At 40.4% G+C, this 22,442-nt stretch overlaps 1 protein-coding gene across 3 annotated transcripts; it reads left to right on the plus strand.

Annotated features, from left to right (window-relative positions):
• The first annotated feature begins 3,474 nt into the window (after positions 1-3,474).
• On the plus strand, positions 3,475-21,145 carry LOC140538154 (glutamine-dependent NAD(+) synthetase-like). Of its 3 annotated transcripts, XM_072660595.1 has the most exons (21): positions 3,475-3,636; positions 4,563-4,623; positions 5,358-5,474; positions 5,754-5,807; positions 6,619-6,708; positions 6,847-6,898; positions 7,394-7,482; positions 9,680-9,797; positions 9,941-10,072; positions 10,383-10,454; positions 10,567-10,691; positions 12,128-12,176; positions 12,456-12,558; positions 13,084-13,252; positions 14,999-15,134; positions 17,288-17,394; positions 17,518-17,649; positions 19,145-19,214; positions 19,626-19,754; positions 20,320-20,496; positions 20,924-21,145. In XM_072660595.1, the coding sequence occupies exons 1-21, from the start codon at positions 3,552-3,554 to the stop codon at positions 20,960-20,962; spliced, it is 2,106 nt and encodes a 701-aa protein (XP_072516696.1). In that variant the 5' UTR covers positions 3,475-3,551; the 3' UTR covers positions 20,963-21,145. The 3 variants fall into 3 exon arrangements, with proteins under 3 accessions (XP_072516696.1, XP_072516697.1, XP_072516698.1); XM_072660596.1 differs by lacking the exons at positions 20,320-20,496; positions 20,924-21,145 and adding an exon at positions 18,837-18,874 and having other exon boundaries at positions 19,626-19,712; XM_072660597.1 differs by lacking the exons at positions 3,475-3,636; positions 4,563-4,623 and having other exon boundaries at positions 5,429-5,474; positions 5,754-5,836.
• The last annotated feature ends 1,297 nt before the right edge of the window (positions 21,146-22,442 follow it).

A 22,442-nucleotide genomic window follows, 5' to 3' on the forward strand; every position in this document is an offset into this window, starting at 1 on the left:
CACATGTGCTCTCTTCAGCAGGGGTACCTTTCGGGCACTGCAGGATGTGAATCCATTGTTGCGCAAAGTGTTGCCAATTGTTTCCTTGCAAACTGTGGTCCCAGCTGCCTTCAGGTCATTTGCTAACTCCTGCCGAGTGGTTGCAGGACGATTTCTGACTGTTCTCAGCATCATTGCCACCCCACGAGGCGAAATCTTCTTTGGAGCACCGGGCCGAGGTCTGTTGATTGTCATGTTATACTCTTTAAACTTTCTGATAATTGCACCAATAGTTGTTACTTTCACATCCAACACCTTACTAATCTTTTTGTAGCCCATTCCAGCTTTGTGAAGGTCAACAATTCTGACTCTGAGGTCCTGTGACAGCTCTTTGGTTTTACCCATGTTGGAGACTTGAAATCTGTGTGATCTGTCTGATTCTGTGGACAGGTGTTTTTCACACAAGTGATTAGTGAGAACAGGTGGCTTCAGGTCAGGTAACAAGTTGATTGGGAGTGTCTAACTGGTCTGTAAAAGCCAGAACTGCTAATGAATACTAAGGGATCAAATACTTATTTCACTCCATGAAATACAAATCAATTAATATATATTCCTTAGATTTATTTTCTGGATTTTCTTTTTAATATTCTGTCTCTCCATGTAAGAATACATCTACCATTAAAAGTATAGAATGATCATGTCTTTATTAGTGGGCCAACGAAGAAAATCAGCAAGGGATCAAATACTTCTTGGACTCACTGTATATATATACTAAAAAACTGAAATATAATACCATAAAGGAATATACACAAAAAAAAAAAAACAGGAGGGACATATGTAGAAACTCTCTTGCTGGGTTATGCTAATTATTTGTTTAGTTATTTTCCTCTTAATAACAAATACACTCCTAACTTTACACACCTGCTATTTACATAACCAGGCATTGAATGATAACTATATCTAAATAATACTAGACTCCCATTAGGAGATCTTTGAGGATGTTTTAATGAACACAGTGATGTAAAATCACTACTTTTTGTGTGAATGGTTTTAGTATTTATTCTAATATTAGCTTTTTAATTAAATTAAGGAGCTTTTTAAGAAGGAAAAACCTTCTTTACTCTCAATGAAAGTCAATGTAACTCTATTGGTCTATTCATCAACAAATGCCATATTAAGTCAAATGATAAAAAAAAAGTGGCAAAAATGGAGAAAAAATGAAATTTGTACCATTTTACAGTTTTTCTCGATTGTTTACACACAAATACTGGTACTTGAAACACAATGAGCACAACATGTAACTCATGCACCAACCCCCTGAACCAATTCTGCTAAACTATAAGCACAATTCCTGCTTTACACTCAAATTGCAGTTCTAAAACACACTTTTTTCAAAACACTACACATCATTGTCATGAAGAAAATCTCTCTCGTGTTTTCACAAGGAACACACTGTTACTCAAAACTCTAAAGTTAATTGCCCTACTATGCACGCTGACTCCTCACATGGGCAAACACTTAACACACATATTTACACTTAGCAATCAGAGCTTTAGCATAAAAGGGCAACAGGTGAGCTCTTCTGTTTTGGAGCAATGGATGCCAACGTTGGAAACAAAGGCAGTGCCAGAGCCAGAGGAATGAGAGTAAGAGGAGGACGATGGGGAGGACGAGGACTAGGAAGGCCAAGGACCAGAATTTCTGATGAGATCCGAGCCACTTTGGTTGACCATGTGGTCAACCATGGTCTAACAATGAGGGAGGCTGGGCAAAGAGTACAGCCAAATTTGAGCAGGTACACTGTAGCATCCATCATCCGGACGCTCCGCAATGAGAATAGGTAAGAAATCTACTTTCACTAGAAAACTGCAGTACTGCATATCAATACAGTACTCAATGAGTACAGTAGTACAGTATTGCCTGTGGACTGTTCTGTAGGACATTGTGTTTCAAGTATTTGGGAAATGTATTCCAACTTTGTATTCCTACACCGTATTTACAGTATTGTACTCTTTGTATTGCAGAACTGAAAGATTACCAACACAAGGTGGACGGGGACGTCTTCTGTCTCCTGAACAGGAAACACAGATCATGAACATGGCTCTAGAAAATAACGCCATTACCTTACAGCAAATACAAAGAAAAATAATAGAAAACAATGAGATATTTCAAAATGTTGATAGGGTAAGCTTATCAACGCTGGACCGTGTCTTGCGGAGAAATAATTTGAGGATGAAGCAGGTCTACAGGGTGCCATTTGACCGCAATTCTGAAAGAGACAAAGGATTGCAATATAACTATGTGCAAGTATGTCCTATACATTCCCACATTGATGCATACCTTCAACATTGTATAAATGATACATATTTCTTTCTATTATATTGTAATCATAATGATTGTGCTTCACAATAGTGACCACTCCATGTCTACTTCTGATACTGTCATGTGTGTTTCAGAGAGTCCTTGAGTTGGAGGTGGCTGCAGTGGAGCACCAGTTCATCTTCATTGATGAGGTTGGATTCAACCTTACAAAAAGACGAAGGAGGGGAAGGAATATCGTTGGCCAGCGTGCCATTGTTGAAGTCCCTGGCCAGCGCGGAGGGAGCATCACAATGTGTGCAGCGATGACCCACCATGGTACCATGCTACCCTTGGCCCCTACAACACTGCCCATCTGAACACGCTGCTTGGCCAGGAAAAACATTGCTTGTGATGTAGCTAGATGAGGTGCTGTGGCCAGACTGAAACAGAAGAGAGGATGCAGCAGTTTTTTTTTTGTGTAGTTTTTTTTTTTTTTACTGTAACTTGTATACAGTAATGTGCAACTTTGTGTTAGTTGGGATGTACACTGTGTACATTGTTTTTGTGGGAAAAATAAAATATGTTTGTTAACGTGTATTTGTGTGTTCTGAGTATAGAAACAATATTCTAAAATATTTACAACACACTTGTGTTTGTACTGTCTGTAGTAAGTGTAACACTGAACAAAAAAAGGCCTAAGTCATTATGATGGATGGAGATGAAGTGTTTTCCATTCATCATAGTGTTTTACATTGAGCACATCAGTGTTTAACTGGTTCTTATAAATGTCTGTTCATATAATGGTTTGTGTGTGTCATCTGAAAACCAAATACCATTTTGAGAAGAGATAACATTGTTTTGAATGTAAAGTTTTATTTTGCAGGAGAATTGAGGGGTTTTGCCCAGTGTGTGTGTGTGTTTTTCGATTGGTGTGTAGAGTTCTGAGAGTATGAGGCATGCTTTCAGAAAAAGTGTGTAACAATCAAGAAAAACTGTAATATGCATATAATAATGACTTCTGAAATCAGTCTAAAAACATGTTTGTTAGCATTTATTTTAGCAGAAGTCTTGAATGATATAATTATGGTTGAATCTGAAATATCATACATAAATCATTTCATATAAATAAATCACAGCAGGACTTTTACTTTGGCATGTGAGCAGTATGAACGGAAGTACAGTAGACTGTAGGAGCAGTGGTTGCTGATAAAGGCAGGAGGTCTGAGCTGCTGGGTTTGTGTCTGTTTAAAGGTGCTCCTGACTTCAACAGCATGGGTCGCAAGGTTACGTTAGCTACGTGCTCGCTGAATCAGTGGGCTTTGGATTTTGACGGCAATGTGCTCAGAATACTTCAGAGTAAGTTCTGCTCGTAATCGTTGTGCCAGTGAATGAGTGTCCGTGCTGCTGCAGAACTGCATGTTAGTCAGGCTGAGGTGTGGGGTAGTGTGGTGTAGTGTTGTGTGGGGTGGTGTGGGGTGGGGTAGTGTGGTGTAGTGTTGTGTGGGGTGGTGTGGGGTAGTGTAGTGTGGTGTGGTGTGGTGTGTAGTGTGGTGTGGTGTAGTGTGGGGTGGTGTAGTGTGGGGTAGTGCGGTGTAGTGTAGTGTGGGGTAGTGTAGTGTAGTGTGATGTAGTGTAGTGTAGTGTGATGTGGTATGGTGTGTAGTGTGGTATAGTGTAGTGTAGTGTGGGGTAGTGTAGTGTAGTGTGATGTGGGGTAGTGTGGTGTAGTGTGGGGTAGTGTAGTGTGATGTGGTATGGTGTGTAGTGTAGTGTGGGGTAGTGTAGTGTGATGTGGTATGGTGTGTAGTGTGGTGTAGTGTAGTGTGGGGTAGTGTAGTGTAGTGTGATGTAGTGTAGTGTGATGTGGTATGGTGTGTAGTGTAGTGTGGGGTAGTGTAGTGTGATGTGGTATGGTGTGTAGTGTGGTGTGGTGTGGGGTAGTGTGGTGTGGTGTGGGGTAGTGTGGTGTAGTGTAGGGTAGTGTGGTGTGAGGTAGTGTAGTGTGGTGTAGTGTAGTGTAGTGTGATGTGGTATGGTGTGTAGTGTGATGTGGTGTGGTGTAGTGTAGGGTAGTGGGGTGTAGTGTAGTGTTGTGTGTTATGGTGTGGGGTAGTGTGGCGTGGGGTAGTGTAGTGCGATGTGGTATGTGGGGTAGTGTGGTGTAGTGTGGTGTGGGGTAGTGTGGTGTGGGGTAGTGTGGTGTGGGGTGGGGTAGTGTGGGGTAGTGTGGGGTAGTGCACTGACCTGCTCAACTTTGATTTTGCTTTGCTCCCCACTACCAGGCATTGAGACAGCCAAAGCCAAAGGGGCCAAGTACAGACTGGGACCAGAACTGGAAATTTGGTAATTACCTGATCTATCTGATAGCAGATATCATGTGATTACACCTAACATCAGCACTTCTGATTTATGCATCTATTAAACATCTAACTTCTTCCTTTCAAAAGCCTAAATGATCTTAGTCATATCAGTGGGAACTTCTACAAAATTAGGGATTAGTGTAAAGGGTCAGTTAGTTACTGAATAGGCAACATGGACTACATGCATTTTTCATACTTTTATGAATAATCAAATTTGGATGTTCTACTGTTAAGAGCAAAATCCAGCCTTGCTGAGGTTCGATTATGGATATTTATTAGGGAGGCACAACGATATTGGAATCATGTCAAATGTTCAATTTCTCTGTAATGCTAATCCAAGCACATTAAATGACAGTTTCAATATAATCCTATTCTGCTCCATCAATTTGATATATGTTTATGTATCAGTATTGGTAAAAAATTTTAATCAGTTTCCATATTTACAAGACAAGACAGCCATATTGACCTTTTGTGTCGGACACAGATGAAATTTGGCTTCCGCTTTTATCCCATCCGTGCACTGAACACACATACACACCAGTGAAACACACACAGTGGACAGTGAGCCCAGAGCTCTAACCACTGAGCCACCACTGCCCCATTTTGGTGCATTTCTAATATTTATGCTGTTTGTGATCATATATTTTTAAAGTGTACATGATCTCATTCCTGTTTTGTACTTTTGGTTTCCTCTGGTTCTGACTTCTCGATCGCTAGTGGGTATGGATGTGCTGACCACTTCTATGAATCGGACACCCTTCTTCATTGCTTCCAAGTCCTTAAACAGCTGCTTGAGTCCCCATTGACTCAGGATATCATCTGTGATGTCGGCATGTGAGTGTCAATGCATCCTGTTAATAGGACTGTCGTTTTTGATTTGATCAACAATCACGCAATATCTTTTTCTTTTTTTTTTAACTGATTATTACACTTAATGACTAATAACAGACCAGGAATTACTGTAGAAATTAAATATAAAATTGCATATAAATGAGGGTGTCCACTAGACTTAATACATTTCAATGAAAGTCTGTTGATTTGGTTTTTAAAAAGTTTTAATAATGATGATCAATAAAAGTAAAGTAAAGTCATGCTTATGTCTTCTCTTCACAGGCCTGTTATGCATCACAACATTCGCTATAACTGCAGAGTCCTGTTTCTGAACAAGTTAGTCTTTGGGATCAACCATTAAATAAGTATAAATCCTCTTTATTGGTTTACGGCATGTCCAGAAGTTTATAGACTCCTCTCATTCAAAGCTTCTTCTGAAATCAAGGCTAATAATGGTTAATTTTTTGATGTTTCTAAAATATAATTGAGTTGTACAAGCTGTGTGTGCACAGCTGGAAGGCTCTGTCAGTAATAGTATGTAGAATAGTAATAGTAAAACTGTATGTATCTTGGCGTTGTTGAATAATGAGAGTTATTAATGATACATAGAACTGACATACAGTGAACCTCACAGACTGTCGTTTCCTCCTTCAAAAAAAAACATTGGGCATAGCCGAAATAGAGCTGGACAATGGGTCAGTTCCAAAACTCCAAAACTGCTTTGTAACGGTATTGACTTGTCATATTTATGCTCCCAAAATGTACATAATCCACACCCACTAATGATAAAACTATGTCATAATAAATGGCTCAGTGTCGTTAACCAGCCAATAAAAGCAGATCTTATATTGTGCTTCTTATAAAGCCCACTATAAAAGGAAAACCAGAGTGTTCTATTCTGAGGCAAAATAACAGGGTTGTAAAACTGCATCTGAGCGTTTTTCTTACTACTTATACATTGAAGAACAATGTAAATAATCAATGAATTAATTCAACGACACCTTTTAAAGTAGCTAACTTTGCTAATTCTGGATACTTTTGGACATGTCTTGTATTTTGTCTTTATCAGATCTTCTTGATGACGGAACGTTTTGACTCTCCTATAAGCAACGAGTTAGTGAAGCTTTTGCTTTTGCTGTTCTGACAGGAAGATATTGCTGATCCGGCCAAAAATGCTTCTGGCAAATCATGGTAATAACCGTGAATTTCGGTGGTTTTCACCTTGGAGTCAGCCCAGGTACATAAACAATCTTCCGCACTGCCTGTGTATACAACATTTCAGTCCGGGCAGCAATGCTACCTTCCCCAGAGAACACAGGACTGAACTGATAGAGTTCTACAGCGTGAGAAATCTGCCTGTCCTTTATTTCCACAGACATGTTGAAGAGTATTTCTTGCCAAGAATGATCCAGGATGTGACAGGACAGGTAAAGTATGCCATGCCACCCTAGGCTATGTGGTAACAATAATGTTTTGGCTAAGCACATTGTGCAATGCATAATATGGGGGGATTGTCTTTTATCCACGCCTAAATGACTTGCATAAGAAGTAATTATAGATGTCTAGCTGTAGTTGATCAGCAAACCTCAGGCATGTCTCAGCTGCCTGAGGTTTTGCACTGGTGCCACAGGTGTATACTGTACACTTGCATAAAAAATAGAGAGAATAGCTGGGTTTTCTGCATCGATTACTAATAAATTAAAATATCAAAGTCTAATAACACACAAACTGGTCAACACTGTACTGTTCAACATCTCTTCAGCTTGAGGGCATGTGCCGCTGGCCTCACGTTCTCCTGTAAAATTATTTGATTCACTTTAGAGTGTATTGTTCCCACAGTGATCGCAGGGCAAAGCAAAATGGCCCAAACCATGATGTTCCTTTTACCGTGCTGCACAGTTAAGATGAGGTTTCTCTTTTAGGTGACCGTGCCGTTTGGAGATGCGGTTCTCTCCACTAAGGACACCTGCATAGGGAGTGAGATCTGTGCTGAGCTGTGGAACCCCAGGAGGTACTGTGCCGTTCATGAAATCTAATGAAAGACCTTGTTTACATTTGGTCACTTTATGTGACTATTATCTGAGATGTATGCTGATAAGATTAAAAGTAGGGTTGTCCCGATCCGACCCAGTAACTCCGGATCAGGGTCTGATCCAGGCGATGTTAACCAGTGTTATTACTCAGGAACAACTCAGCCAGTTTACATTGCTTTGCATGTAGTTACTGATTAGTAATCCTTACACTGTTAGAAGTATACAAAGTTTTGGAGGTTCTTTATTTTGAAACTGTGGAGTAACCTCTTAAGGTGCTTTGAGGAACCTTCAAGAAAACGTATTTTGAAGAAAAAGGTTCCTTGAAGGTTCCTTAAAGCACCTTAAGAGGTTCCTCTGCAGTTTCAAACAGTATCCTCAAGGATCTTCTAGTTTAACAGTGCAGGGTGTAATACGTCACAGAGCAAAAGGGCTTAATGTGTGTGGGGAGTTGGCTTAACCATTCCCTTCTCTTCTTAAGGAAGTGCAGTATTTACAGTTGTCACTTTATGTGACTATTATCTGAGATGTATGCTGATAAGATTAAAAGTAGGGTTGTCCCGATCCGACCCAGTAACTCCGGATCAGGGTCTGATCCAGGCGTTGTTAATCAGCTTTTGAGGTTTGGATCCACTTCCCAGCTTTAGGTTAGAGTGGCATCCACTATGCGCCATTAATAGACGTGATCCTCGGCAGCTTCTGCAGACAAACTTCTAATTTTTTATTAGAAAATTACCCTACTACCCTTGTGACATTATTTTCGGTGAGCTAAACAAAACAGAGCATCCCAACTTAAATAATGCCGCCGGACGATTCTCTGTCTGCGTGTTCCTGTTGACTTATGAAGCATCATCAGCCACAGCCCAAGTTGGGCTCCATTTGAAAGTTCACATTTAGCCCAGTACAGTCCGAATGCCCTGATGTGTTCTTGTCCCGTCTGTGTTATTAAGGATGCATCGGGACGTGACTTGTGTGGACTTGGAACAGCCAAATATCCCAGAATGCATTACGCATCACGCTGCTGTTCCAATTACGGAATTGCCGTACAGCATCCTGGGAGTACCAAGTCCGCACTTGCTGTACTTTGTATTGAGAATCCCCCATTGTGCACATTCAACAGCAGAACGGAGCTGCTGCATTGCTTAAGGTGGCCTCACTGTAAACGTGATGTGGCAACAACAAACGGTTCATAGAGTAGAAGTTGAAGAGTGTGATAGTTAACATGTCAGAAGAGGGGAATTCAAACTCTTCACTCTTCTGGTCTCTTTTTTGACGTTTTTTTCGACACTGCCAAAACTACCCAGCACGGTCGTAGTTGTGCAACGACGAAAATATTTTTATTTCGTTATCTAACGTCTGTCTAATGTTCCTCCCATCCCACCTTTACTCTCAAATTGTGCCTGGTTTAAATATGAACTATTGTGGTAATGCTTATCCACCTGTTGGATGTACAGTGCTGTGCAAAGGTCTATGGCATCTGAGATAATGATTTGTAAAGCTGTTTATCTGCATAAACATAAGGCATTTAAATACATGCAATTAATTAAATACACAAAAAAAATAACCTTATAAGCTTTGTGGAACCACCAGTGTTATTATTCAGGAACAGCTCAGCCAGTTTACATTGCTTTGCATGTAGTTACTGATTAGCAATCCTTACACTGTTAGAAGTATACAAAGTTTTAGAGTTTCTTTATTTTGAAACTGTGGAGGAACCTCTTAAGGTGCTTTGAGGAACCTTCAAGAAAACGTATTTTGAAGAAAAAGGTTCCTCGAAGGTTCCTTAAAGCACCTCAAGAGGTTCCTCTGCAGTTTCAAACAGTATCCTCAAGGATCTTCTAGTTTAACAGTGCAGGGTGTAATACGTCACAGAGCAAAAGGGCTTAATGTGTGTGGGGAGTTGGCTTAACCATTCCCTTCTCTTCTTAAGCAAGTGTAGTATTTACAGTTGCCTCACCATAAAAAGTGACATCTCTGGTCCGATAGGGGGCGCATAGTCAGCGTTAAGAGACTCAGATCTGATTGAGGGGACATCCCTAATTGTAACCACATGCATTTACACTTAGTAGTCAAATGTGACCCCGGTTAGTCGGACTGAAATCTGATTGCTGTGTGGAACAAATACGTACTGCGTATATCATGTCCTGCAGTACGGATTTGTATGTATGTGTTTTACAGCCCTCATGTCGACATGGGCTTGGATGGTGTTGAGATCTTTACAAACTCCTCTGCCAGCTACCACGAGCTCCGCAAGGCTGACCATAGGGTCAACTTGGTGAAATCAGCCACTACAAAGGTCAGGTTCACATGCATGTGTTTGTTCCAGTATAGAGAAGAGTGTTTTTACTCCCAGTCACCACTAGCTGGCTCTAACGCAACACCTACAGCTGGATTTTCCAGATTGTGAGAATAGTTTATGATTGAATTTGTTTGTTACAGAGTGGAGGGATCTATCTGTTTGCTAATCAGAAAGGGTGTGATGGAGATCGCCTGTACTATGATGGGTGCTCTATGATTGCCATAAATGGAGACATTGTGGCTCAGGGTGCGCAGTTCTCTCTTGAAGATGTGGTAAGAGCTTTTTTTGTGCCTTGAGCGTGTGGTTGTATTTGTGGAACTGCTGCCTTATTTATTTTGTAGTGTGTATCTTAGAATACAGTCCGGTACATTATTTATGTATTTTATATATTATTTATTTATTATTTTTGAGCATTTATTTCATTTCTGCAAATAAATGCTCTGAATAGCAATATTTTAATTTGGAATTTAGGGGAAAGGTTGTCCATGGTTAATTTTTGTATGTATGTGTATGTGTGTGTGTATACTAATGTTTGTACTGAATGATGTCAGCAAGTGTATTTATTTGTTTGGGGCCTTTTAGGAGGTTGTCACAGCCACTCTCGACCTGGAGGATGTGCGCAGCTATCGAGGAGAGAGATGTCACCCGCACATGGTGAGGCCCTGTGAGGAGCATCACAGAGGTGTTCACACGTCAATATGAAATGCCCATGTTACAGTATTTTCTCTTTTGCTCTCTCTCTCTCTCCCCCTCTCTCTCCCTGCAGGAATATGAACACAAACCATATCATAGGGTTAAGGTTGATTTCTCCTTGTCTGACTGCAAAGACATCTTCTTGCCCACCCACCAGCCTGTGGACTGGGTCTTTCACTCCCCTGAGGAAGAGATCAGGTGCTCCAGCCCTCACTCCTAAAAGGCATAATAGAGATTAGAGTAACTACTATGTACCTCCTTAAATCTAGTTTAAAGCAACAGTATGTAGCAATTTTACCATAAAACAGCAACCTCAAAATCTTAATGCAACTTCAAAATGTAAATGCACCACTCACCGTTATGGGGAGGATGGCGTCTCTGTCATTGCCACGCTGGGCTGGAACTCTTCTACTGCACTATGGAACGTCTCTTTGTATTAAAGGCTGCAAATTGGCAGAAACTATAACACGATGTGGGCAAAAGTACTGGGACACACCTATTGATAATTGAATTCAGGTGTTTCATTCAGTCCCACTGCCACAAGTGTATAAAATCAAGCTCCTAGCCGTGCAATGCTGTCATTACACACATTAATGAAAGAATGGGTGATTAGACAGAGCTCACTGAACTCCAGTGTGGTTCTGTGTGTAATAGGAGACACTGCTGCAACAACACATATCTTCTCTCATAGACTTTCCACCATAAACTGTGAGTGGTATTTTTGAAAAGTGGAAGTGTTTAGTAACAGACCAATACAGAGCAGCGTCGCCGAATGCTTAGCTCAGCGCATAGTGCAAAAGTCGTCAGCACTCTGCTGACTCAATAACTATTAGAGCTGCAAAGGGTGGCCCAACCAATGTACACATACACACATTATAGCTGCTACTGTTTTTAAGCCACTTTATGTGGTTTGGGGTAAATGTGACAAGACAAGACAACCATATTCACCATTTGTGTCGGACACTAATGGAATTTGGCTTCCGGCTTTATTGGGTGAACACATCCATACAAACTTTTGATCGAACACATACAGTAAGGGTAGGGGGCCAATGGTGGGAGCTTGCTGAGCCCTGGTATCAAACCCACAACCCTGTCATCAATAGCCCGGTGCTCTAACCACTGACCCATCACTGCCCCCTTGATAAATTAGCTAAACAGTTTGATACATGATGCTAATTGCTTCCATCGCATCCATCACATCCTAGCTACGTTAGCTTAGTAGCTACAGTGCAAAACTGAAAAAACAAAGCTAACATCCAACACCAGGCTTGTCTTGGCTGGAATTTGGAGAACGGGGGAAACTGTGAAAATGTGACTTTCTGCTGAACTTTCCCAGTGGACTTTTTTACTTGGACTATTTTAGTCAAGGGCCTTTATAGATTCAAGGCATGCTGTCGTGTGATCCTTATTTCCCTCTGACTGCCTCCTTTGTCAGTTTTCTGGACTGAAGTCTAAGGTTTCAGTCAGAGAAGTAAAGAAACGAGAAGAAACATGAGCGAGGGGAAGGGGTATATTATGTCTAACTCAAACAGCTTCATACAATGTGCTGAACTATACTGTGTCAGAAGAAATGATATACTGTGTATACTGTTCTGTTTGCGTGCCTGTACTTATTGTTGTGTTATTTTTGCCAGTCTTGGTCCTGCATGCTGGTTATGGGACTACTTAAGGCGAAGTGGTCAGGTGAGTGCCTGTTTTTGATAGAAAAGAACTCCGTAATGACATTTACACATAGGCATGGAGATACTCTGATTGGTCCTTTAAGACACATCACTGTACTCTGCCCGTTAGACAAGTCAATCATTTTTTAGCTAGAATTATACTTCAGAATACCAGTTTTTAATGGTACATGGATGTTCAACTTATTCCCTGTTGACTCCCGCTTCACTCTTTTAGCCCACTGAGTGGTATAAGGCCTGCTGACGGTAGGTATCAGTGCATTTATATTTATTGTGCTTTTAGGCTGGCTTCCTTCTTCCTCTCAGTGGCGGAGTAGACAGCTCCTCCTCGGCCTGCATCGTCTACTCCATGTGTGTGCAGGTCTGTCAGGCAGTCAGAGATGGCAGTAAGTAGCAGTAGGCAAAATGGCAAACATGTCACATCACTACACTTGAAGACAAATCTACGATACATGCAAAAGCAAACCAGTAAAAATAAAGGATATAATAATAATAATAATAATAATAATAATAAAAAAATAAAAATAATAATAGAAATACATATATGAATACAACTATATTTATTCAGCGTTTCTCATTCTCTGCCAAGCTAAATCAAATGATGTATCAAGTAATTTTTTAGGCAACAGTTTGACCAGTGTAACTTAACTTTGTTAGGGTATACAATCATCGAAGTAACTTAATATAATACTGTCATTTGTAATTAGTTATTATTAAAAAATATTAAACATAGTATAACATAATCATAACAAAGCTGAAACAGAACTAACATAACTCAAATCTTAGCTAAATATATTATTAGATAATTCAAATGTTGATGTCGGCCTTTGTAGTACTGATATCACAGAAGGCTGCAATATGCAAATGATGTTCTAACCTAATGTAACCACTTTTTCCCCTTCCACTGGCAGATGCGCAGGTGTTGGAAGATGTTCAGCGGCTGGTTAGCGATGCGTCATACAGGCCAGAAGACCCGCGGGAGCTGTGCGGCCGGCTCTTCACCACCTGCTACATGGCCAGTGAGAACTCCTCTGAGGACACACGCAACCGAGCCAAAGAGCTGGCTGCTCAGATTGGCAGGTCAGAGAGTGAAGTAGAGCCGTTTGGGTGGATCATGCTGTAGGATTAAGGCTCTGGAGTTTTGTGTTCGTGTTGATGCTTGTTAATAATGGGTTTGAAGGACAAAATTGCCCTGTTCTCATTCTCAGTTTAGCTGCAACTTGTGCTGTGTTTTCTTTGTTCAAACATACCTCACTCAGACTACTAAAAACAGCCCCACCAAATGTGTTATTGGAGGGGTGTGGTCGGAGGGGTTTTGTGGGCGGGTGCAGTCAGACAGGAATTGACAACCATTGACCTCAGGTTCTAGTAATCTTTTGAGTTTTTAATTTGGCCACTGTTTAAAATGCTTCAAAGGGGCTCTTTGTCCACGGTGTAAAGGGGCTCTCCGGCCACGGTGTAACGGGGCTCTCCGGCCACGGTGTAACGGGGCTCTCCGGCCACGGTGTAACGGGGCTCTCCGGCCACGGTGTAAAGGGGCTCCCTAGCCACAGTGTAAAGGGGCTCTTTGGCCACAGTGTAAAGGGAACAACTATCCATAATGTAAAGGGGCTCCCCGGACACAGCATGAAGGAGCTCCGCAGCCACAATGTAAAGGGGATCACTGTCCATAATATAAAGGGGATCACTGTCCATAATATAAAGGGGCTCCCTGGCCACAGTGTAAAGGGGCTCCCCGGCCACAGTGTAAAAGGGCTCCCTAGCCACAATGTAAAGGGGCTCTTTGGCCACAGTGTAAAGGGAATCACTATCCATAATGTAAAGGGGCTCCCCGGACACAGCATGAAGGGGCTCCCCAGCCACAGTGTAAAGGGGATCACTGTCCATAATATAAAGGGGCCCCCCGGCCACAGTGTAAAGGGGCTCCCCGGCCACAGTGTTAAAAGGGCTCCCTAGCCACAATGTAAAGGGGCTCCCCGGCCACAGTGTAAAGGGAATCACTATCCATAATGTAAAGGGGCTCCCCGGACACAGCATGAAGGGGCTCCCCAGCCACAGTGTAAAGGGGATCACTGTCCATAATGTAAAGGGGCTCCCCGGACACAGCATGAAGGGGCTCCCCAGCCACAGTGTAAAGGGGATCACTGTCCATAATATAAAGGGGCTCCCCGGCCACAGTGTAAAGGCCACAATGACTACTAATTACTAAACAGATGTAAACCTGCATACCCATCTCCTACAGTGGTACTGCGTTAGCTTCTACAGTGATATTTTCTGGTTTAAAGACTGGAAAACCTTGTCTGATGATGTATCTTAAAGGTGGGAGTAGCTTATAATAGGACTTATAATGGGGTTAATACTTGAATGTGGGCTATTTTTTCCCACAAGTTGGAGATTCAGAAGGAAATCAGATGGCCGGCCTATGTTACTCATAAGTAAGGTATATTACGTCTGTATTTATTAGCTTCTACATCAGTGGTGGTATATCATTGTAGGAATTTCCGGACATTGTAGGACATATTTCAGTAATGAATTCTGAATGTTTTTGAGTGAAAACCTTAATGGGTTAAAGCAAAAGCAGGCCTGTTTTAGGCCACAATGCCATTTTAACCTCTGAGGCTCCATGGATTAACCAGTGCGTCCAGACCTGCATTCCTGATTCCTGAATGCAATGAAAGTGTATGAGTTAGATAACATGCATCCCCATCAAAATGTAAGACTTTCCTATTCCAAGAAACTAAGCCATTTCTGGGATATTGTGTGGTGTTACAGCGATGAGGGAACGCTGAACAGGTAATCATTTAGTTTTTCTCTTTCTCCTTGTAGCAATCACCTTAACATCAACATTGACATGGCAGTGAAAGGCATGCTGGGAATCTTCTCCATAGTAATGGGAAAGTTGCCTAAGTTCCGTGTAAACGGAGGGAGCAAGAGGGAGAACCTGGCTCTGCAGAATGTGCAGGTGAGGTGGAGCTTTATTTTATATCTGCTTAAATAAACACGATTTTACATGTTGGGGAATTTGGAGGCCAATTTTTCCAGCTCATGAATTTTTGAAGAGAGGATTAATTATAACCAGCATTGCGGAAAAATCTAGGCAGGTAGGGCCTCGTATTTTCGGCATTGCCATATATAGAAAGAGACCACACATATTTGATTTTCATGGAAGGTGTGCAAGGAGGAAACCTTTAATGTTAGATAAAAACATATAAGCACCTCTTGGATATGGCTAAAGTCAAGATTAAGTCTAAGAAATAACCACAGGGCCAAAGAGCCACACTTGCTTATTCATAACAGTATCAAATATTGTCACTGAATATTATTACAATGGGACAGAAAATGCTTAGGTGGAGAAGTAGGAAGTATATCAGGAGTATGGGTGAGGGTGGCAAGTATCACCTGTGCATTGGAAACACTGGAGTAAGGACACTGATAAAACATCACTAGTTTCACTTACATCTATGAAAGATTGAAGACATAGAAATAATTTTCTTAGATACAATATATGGACATATATGGACATATATGGACAAAAGTATTGGGACACCTTAACTTTCACCGTTTCTTCCAAAATCCAAAACATTAACAAATAGTTTATCCTGCTTTTGTTGTTGAAGTAACAGCCCAATGAAGATTTCCTACTATATTTTGGAGCATTGCTGTGTTTATTTGACTGCATTCAGTGAGGTCAGGATGTTGAATGACACCAACTATTTCAGACTACAATATATCTGTTTTTTCAACAGAGTATAGGAGAAAAATCCTTTAAGCCAGTGTTTAAGTTCACATGGGCTACCAGGCCTGCTCATTGCAGTGTGTATCTGAGTCGCATATTGCTTATCCTCCTTCTTATGTTTTGTTTTTTTGTTTGTTTGTTTTTTTGCAACGTAACCCATTAAAAAAACCCGGGCAAATTATGCTGAGTGGTCATTTCCTTTTGGGGATTTGCTTGCTGGGTAACACAGACTGACCACAGTGTTCACACGAACACTGGTCCGTTTGACGCTCTGGGCCTTTAGATATTTGGGTATCCAAGCAGAGTTTCTTCTCTTGCACAAGCACAGCATAATGTGCAGTGCTACCAATGGCTAGAGCCACACCACATGGCGGGTCTACTTTGCCTGTCAGCATTATTTGAATGTGGCAAATTTGGAAACGGAGATGAACAAGAATCTTTTTGCCGTGTGTTTCAGTTATCATTGTTGGTCAATCGCTTAAGTTAAAGACTTGTCTGTCCTTTTCATCACATAATTCAATCCATCAACATTTCTGTTGCTTTTAATTGGGGGTAAGAGTTATGCTCACTATATGACTATATTTAACGTAGGGCTAGACGATATAATAAAAAAAAATATACCACGATAATTCTAATTAAACCAGTCTGATTACACTGTTTGTAATGAACTTTGCAGTCAATAATTTTTCTTTAAGCACTAACAATATCCTCAATATGCTTAGAAAAACATATGTGTATCACAATGACAAAATTGATCACAATCATATTTGTCATAATTGTTGCCCAGCTCTACTTTCAACAGTTAAGTAAGTAGAAGATAAACTGATCTATCTGTCTATCTATCTATTTGTCTGTGGTATCTGTATGTCTAACTGTATTTATGTCTATCTACAGTATCTATTTATTTGTGTACCTGTCTGTTTGTATCTGTCTGTCTACATTATCTATCTATCTGTCTGTCTGTCTGTGGTATCTCCGTATCTGTCTGTCTTTAATTATCAAACTATGTGTGTCTCTCTACAGTATCTGTCTATCTGTGTCTATCTATGTGTATGTCTGTTTATCTGTCTACAGTATCTGTCTGTCTGTCTCTGTATGTCTAACTATTTTTATGTATAATTGTTGTACAATATCTGTCTGTCTGTTTATCCAACAATCTATCTATTTATCTGGATGCAGTGTCTGTCTATCTATCTGTCTGTCTGTCTGTCTACAGTATCTGTCTTTCTGTGTTTCTGTCTATCCATCTTTGTGAGACTGAACATCACTGGGCTATATACAGCACAACAGGGCTGGCATATAAATCGATGTATAAGGCTTATTTAGTGCAATAGCTCACATGTAAAGTGATTGCATGTTGGCTTGTCTTAAACTCTTAGGCTCGTGTTAGGATGATTCTGGCCTACCTTTTTGCTCAGCTCTGCCTTTGGGCTCAAGGGAAGCCTGGAGGTCTACTGGTCCTTGGCTCGGCCAATGTGGATGAAAGGTTCGTCATACAAAGACAATATGACTTACTTAAGGTTTGGATGCCTGGTGCTTTATTGTGGTAATTTCTCTGTGCTTTGTGAGGTGTTTTTGTCAGTGACTCTCTGGTTCCTCGGTTTCTCAGTTTGACTGGTTACTTCACGAAGTATGACTGCTCCAGCGCTGACATAAACCCCATTGGAGGTGTTAGTAAGATGGACCTGAAGCGCTTCCTGCAGTACTGCACAGAGCACTTTCAGCTCACTGCTCTGAAGAGGTATGTGCACATCTGCCGCACAGAAGGGTATAACTATACGTTACAGACATCAGTACATCACCAGCAGAGCTGTACTTCATAAACAGAGCTTTTGTTAGCATTTATGAACTGTGATCAGTGTCACGGTTTGGCTGTAAAATGATATAGTTGTGGTTCTCAGTCCCAGTCCAGAGAACAATGCTGCACATTTTGCTTCTCTCCCTCTAATACACCTCACTGAGCTCCTGAAGGTAACATGAGGTGAATCAGGTGTGTTGTAGAAAATGAAGCACTGAAATATTGTAACTTACATAAAAACGTATTATTATTATTAGGAAATATATATATATGTATATATATATATGTTTGTGTGTGTTTCTGTCTGTCTATCTATGCAGTGCATGGAACTGAAACTGTGCATTATGCAAACCTATTAATGTATACTAATATTTTTGTATGTTTTGTTAACTGCTTGTCTGTCTGTCTGTTTATCCATCAATCTATCTGCCTATTAATCTGTATGTATGTCTACAGTATCTGTTTTTACTTTATATTACACTATATTATCTATAATAATATAGTATATTATATATCTATCAATCTGTCTCTCCATCTTTTCTGTATGTCTGTCTCCAGTATCTGTCTGTCTGTCTATCTATCTGTTTGGCTGTCTTGCTGTGTATAGTATCTGTTTATCCAACAATCACTCTATCTATCTGTCTACGGTATCTGTCTGTCTATAGTATCTGTTTATCCATATTGTCTGTCTATCTATCTGTATTTCTTTCTACAGTCTGTCTATATATCCACCTGTCTATCAATCTTTTCCATCTGTTTGTCTGTCTGTCTGCCTTTTGTAAATCTGCCATTTGTAAATCTGCCTGTTTGTAAATCTATCTGTCTACAGTATCCATCTATCTATCTGTCTGTCTGTCTGTCTACAGTCTGTCTATCTATCCATCTATCTATCCATCTTTTCTGTCTGTCAGTCTGTCTGCCTGTTTGTACATCTGTCTGTATCTGTCTGTCTACAGTATCTATCTATCCATCTATCTATCCATCTTTTCTGTCTGTCTGTCAGTATCTATCTGTCTGTCTGTCTACAGTATATGTATATCTATGTCTATCAAACTGTATGTCTGTTTATAAAATCTGTGTCTGTCTTTCTATGTGTCTGTCTGTTTATCTGTCTGTATGTTGATCTACAGTATCTGTCTGTGGTATCTGTATGGCTGTCAAACCATAGGTATGTCTGTCTACAATATCTGTATCTGTGTATGAGTGTCTACTGTATGTGTCTGGCTAGCTGTCTGGTTGTCTGTCTGTGTGTATGTCTGTCTATCTATCTGTGGTTTGTGTATGTCTGTCTAACTATATTACCATACATAAATGTATGTATATTTGTTGTACAGTATCTATCCTCTGCCTGTCCATCTATGTTCAGTATTTATACTGTCTGTGGGACTGAGTATCACTGATCTGATCTAGCCTGCCTTCTGTCCTCTGTCTTCTCCAGCATTCTGGCTGCCCCTCCAACAGCAGAGCTGGAACCCCTGACTGAGGGCCAAGTGTCTCAGACTGACGAGGTAATGAAGGGTCACAGAGAAAGCAAGTGCAGGAGAAAAACACTACTTACTACTATTACTATGTATATATATATATGTAGAATTTCAGAATAATGTTTTTTTTAATGGAAAAAAATTTGAAAAACATTGTTAAATAAGTAAAAAAAGCTGAACTTGCATGATGCTCATGCTTTCTATAGGCCCTGTAAACATCTCAGTTGTGCCTTTAGTTCAGTTTCATAGCATAAACAGTTCTCTCATATCATCTCTCATATTTTCCCCACACTGTAGATTTGACTTCCTTCTTGTTTAATACGGGGCTGTTTGTACATGTGTGTGTTGTAACATTACAATGAAATAATACCTAATTCTTCCTCATTCACTCTTTCCTTAATATCTCCCCCTCTCCCCCTCTCCCCCTCTCTCTCTCAGGCCGATATGGGGATGACCTATTCAGAGCTGTCTGTTATTGGCAGGCTCAGAAAGATTTCCAAGTGCGGCCCGTACAGCATGTTCTGCAAGCTCATTCACTCGTGGAGAGAGACCTGTACCCCTTCACAGGTCAGATGTTCTTCACACTAGAGCTTGAAATATGTGAATGTGACTAGACCATGTCATCATTTGGTCAGGTTCAGATTTGGTAAGGTTACTGATATTTGTCGGGATCGGGTTCAGCTTTCACTTCCGGGTTTCTTCCACCTTTTCTGCGTCTTCGTTTATCTCCATACTTCATGAACAAGGCATCTAGCATGCTGGAGTTGCTAATATTATTTAACCTCCGCTGAGGTCCACAAGGTCAGCTTAAGAACAAAACATTCCATTACTGTAAAGCAAGACTGTGTAGCATTTCTACCATAAAATAATTTCCATCATGTTGATGTCCACTGACTGTAATAGGGACAACAGCACTGCTATTCGGGTAGGGCGGTATAACGGTAACACTGTATACTGCGGAATTTAAGAATGTTAACGGTATCTCAAAAATGATGACATGTCTGAGAGAGCGAAGTCGAGCGACTGCTTTTGGGAGTAACAGAAAGGCGAAATGAGGCCGGTTCCAATTTATTTAGCCTCAGTACTTGGAATCAGTACCCGCTCCTCTTAAGTTTTGTCTCTGTCTATTTAGGTGGCTGCCAAAGTGAAACACTTCTTTAGGATGTACTCAGTAAACAGGCACAAGATGACCACGGTGACGCCATCCTACCATGCTGAAAGCTATGGCCCTGATGACAACCGATTTGATCTCCGTCCCTTTCTCTACAACACTCGCTGGTCCTGGCAGTTCCACTGCATCGACCATGAGGTTGGACAATGATACTGTTGATGCTTTGCCTACTTTTGTTATTTAGGCTAGACACAGTTACAGGATTATTATTGTAAAACAGATTTACTCTAATAGATTGACAGATTCTAAAATCTGATTGGCTGAGCCATTTTGAAATGTTGATGTAAATTCAATATAAATTCTGTCATAATGCGGCAGGTTAGTAAAAGCCACTGTGCTGTTTGTTAAATAATTGTTGACCATTGTGTTTTGCCAACAAGAACCTCTTGTTAATGAACTATATTTTTTGGCTATTATGAAGATTTTATTTTAATTATTATTTTTATTAGTAATCGTATGTTAACAGTAAATGAGGCTGTGAGAACAGGAATTTTACCTCAGTTAAAAATGTTATGCACATTAGGAAAAAGAACATATTTGAACTTGAACTCTGTGTCTCTTGCAGGTTTCCATGATGGAGTGTGGATATGCAGAATACATCTAATCGCCTTGTTTAGTGTTCTGCCTGGTGACCATCCTGTCAAAGGTCATCATACCAAACAAATGTCCTGTTGGCTGTTATATGGAATCTTCACACACAAACACAAACAGTTTTACAAATGTTTTGTACTTTTACTTTTTCTTCTTCAAAGTTAGTACAAAATAAACAATTCTGTAGTTTTCAGTACTTTTCAGTCTGTTTCTCCTTTTTTAATAGGTTTGTCTTTTTAATGAAAAGCTGACTTTTTCATAGATACTATTCCTTCAATAGTATTAGCTCTGGCTAAAAGTGTTTTTGGATATTGTAAAATCAAGTTTGGTTACTGGTACTGTTTAAAACATACAGTTTTTATCCCATTTATAAAGACGCATTATCTGAACAGAGTCTGAACAGTAATTATAGACTGATGTCCAAACTTTGCTCAACTTTTACAGTTCCTAAGCACAGTTCCTGAAAATGGATGGTTAATTATTTTTTCCAAAATAATCAAGATAAGCCTGAAGTTAGTTTAGTTTGGGCCCTGCAAACTGACCAGCATTTTACCCCAAAATCCACAATTGACTACCTCATGAGGGGCAAGCTCAAGGCCCACACAGCCCCTTAACCTAAACATCAAGATTTCTGTGGGCAGACCTCTAACAAGAAGTGCATGCTGAACAGCCTAAGAATCTTATCCAACCAGAAGCCAAGGTACATGGGTAGAAATCTCCTACACAAAAATTAAAAGACTTCTAGCTGGCTACCAAAAGCATTTGCAAGCTGTGGTGCTTGCCAAATGGGGTTTTAGTGAGCACTGAACATGCAGGGCACCCAAACCTTTACTTTGCTAAATTAAATAAACTTGTAATGCTCTTAAAACAATCTTATAATCCAAATTTAAAGACATATTGGCTGGCTTTAAAAGAATTTCACTTGCCAAGATACAATGTCTGCAGTGTATACAACGAAGGTGCAGGTTAACTGACAAGTGAGTTGCATTAAAATCACATGGGAAAGCTTTTCTCTTATTATTACTGTTGAATTTCCAGGGATAACAATGGTCTGTTGTCCTCCTTCCACAGGAAGCAAGGTCACTGAAGAACCTGCTCAATGAACAATGACACCAAAATCACATTTGTTGGACCTTAACCTTCATGTGCTCTTGTAGTTTCACTATGTCTAGTGCCCATACACTCATTTCTTTTCTTTGTAGGGTGTCATAGCTACAAAGGCTGTGAGGTATGTGTGCACTCAGGATGTGGGTGATTCTGCGGTTTAAAAGAGATGACTTCCTTCACCAAGAAGTGTGAAACGGTCAGGAGCCCTGACATTCAGCCTATGAACCGCATGCTGTGCTTATCCATTGCCTACATAGTTTACATACCATGCTTGCATTATTAGCTTCATTGTTTTAGTCTGTTTCACTCAATCATGTAATTTATTTGTTTATTGATTGAGACAAACCAGACAAGCCCTCCCCCATTCTACATTACCTGTTACCTCT

The sequence above is a fragment of the Salminus brasiliensis genome, chromosome 17 (genome assembly GCF_030463535.1).
Source record: "Salminus brasiliensis chromosome 17, fSalBra1.hap2, whole genome shotgun sequence".
Classification (NCBI taxonomy): domain Eukaryota; kingdom Metazoa; phylum Chordata; class Actinopteri; order Characiformes; family Bryconidae; genus Salminus; species Salminus brasiliensis.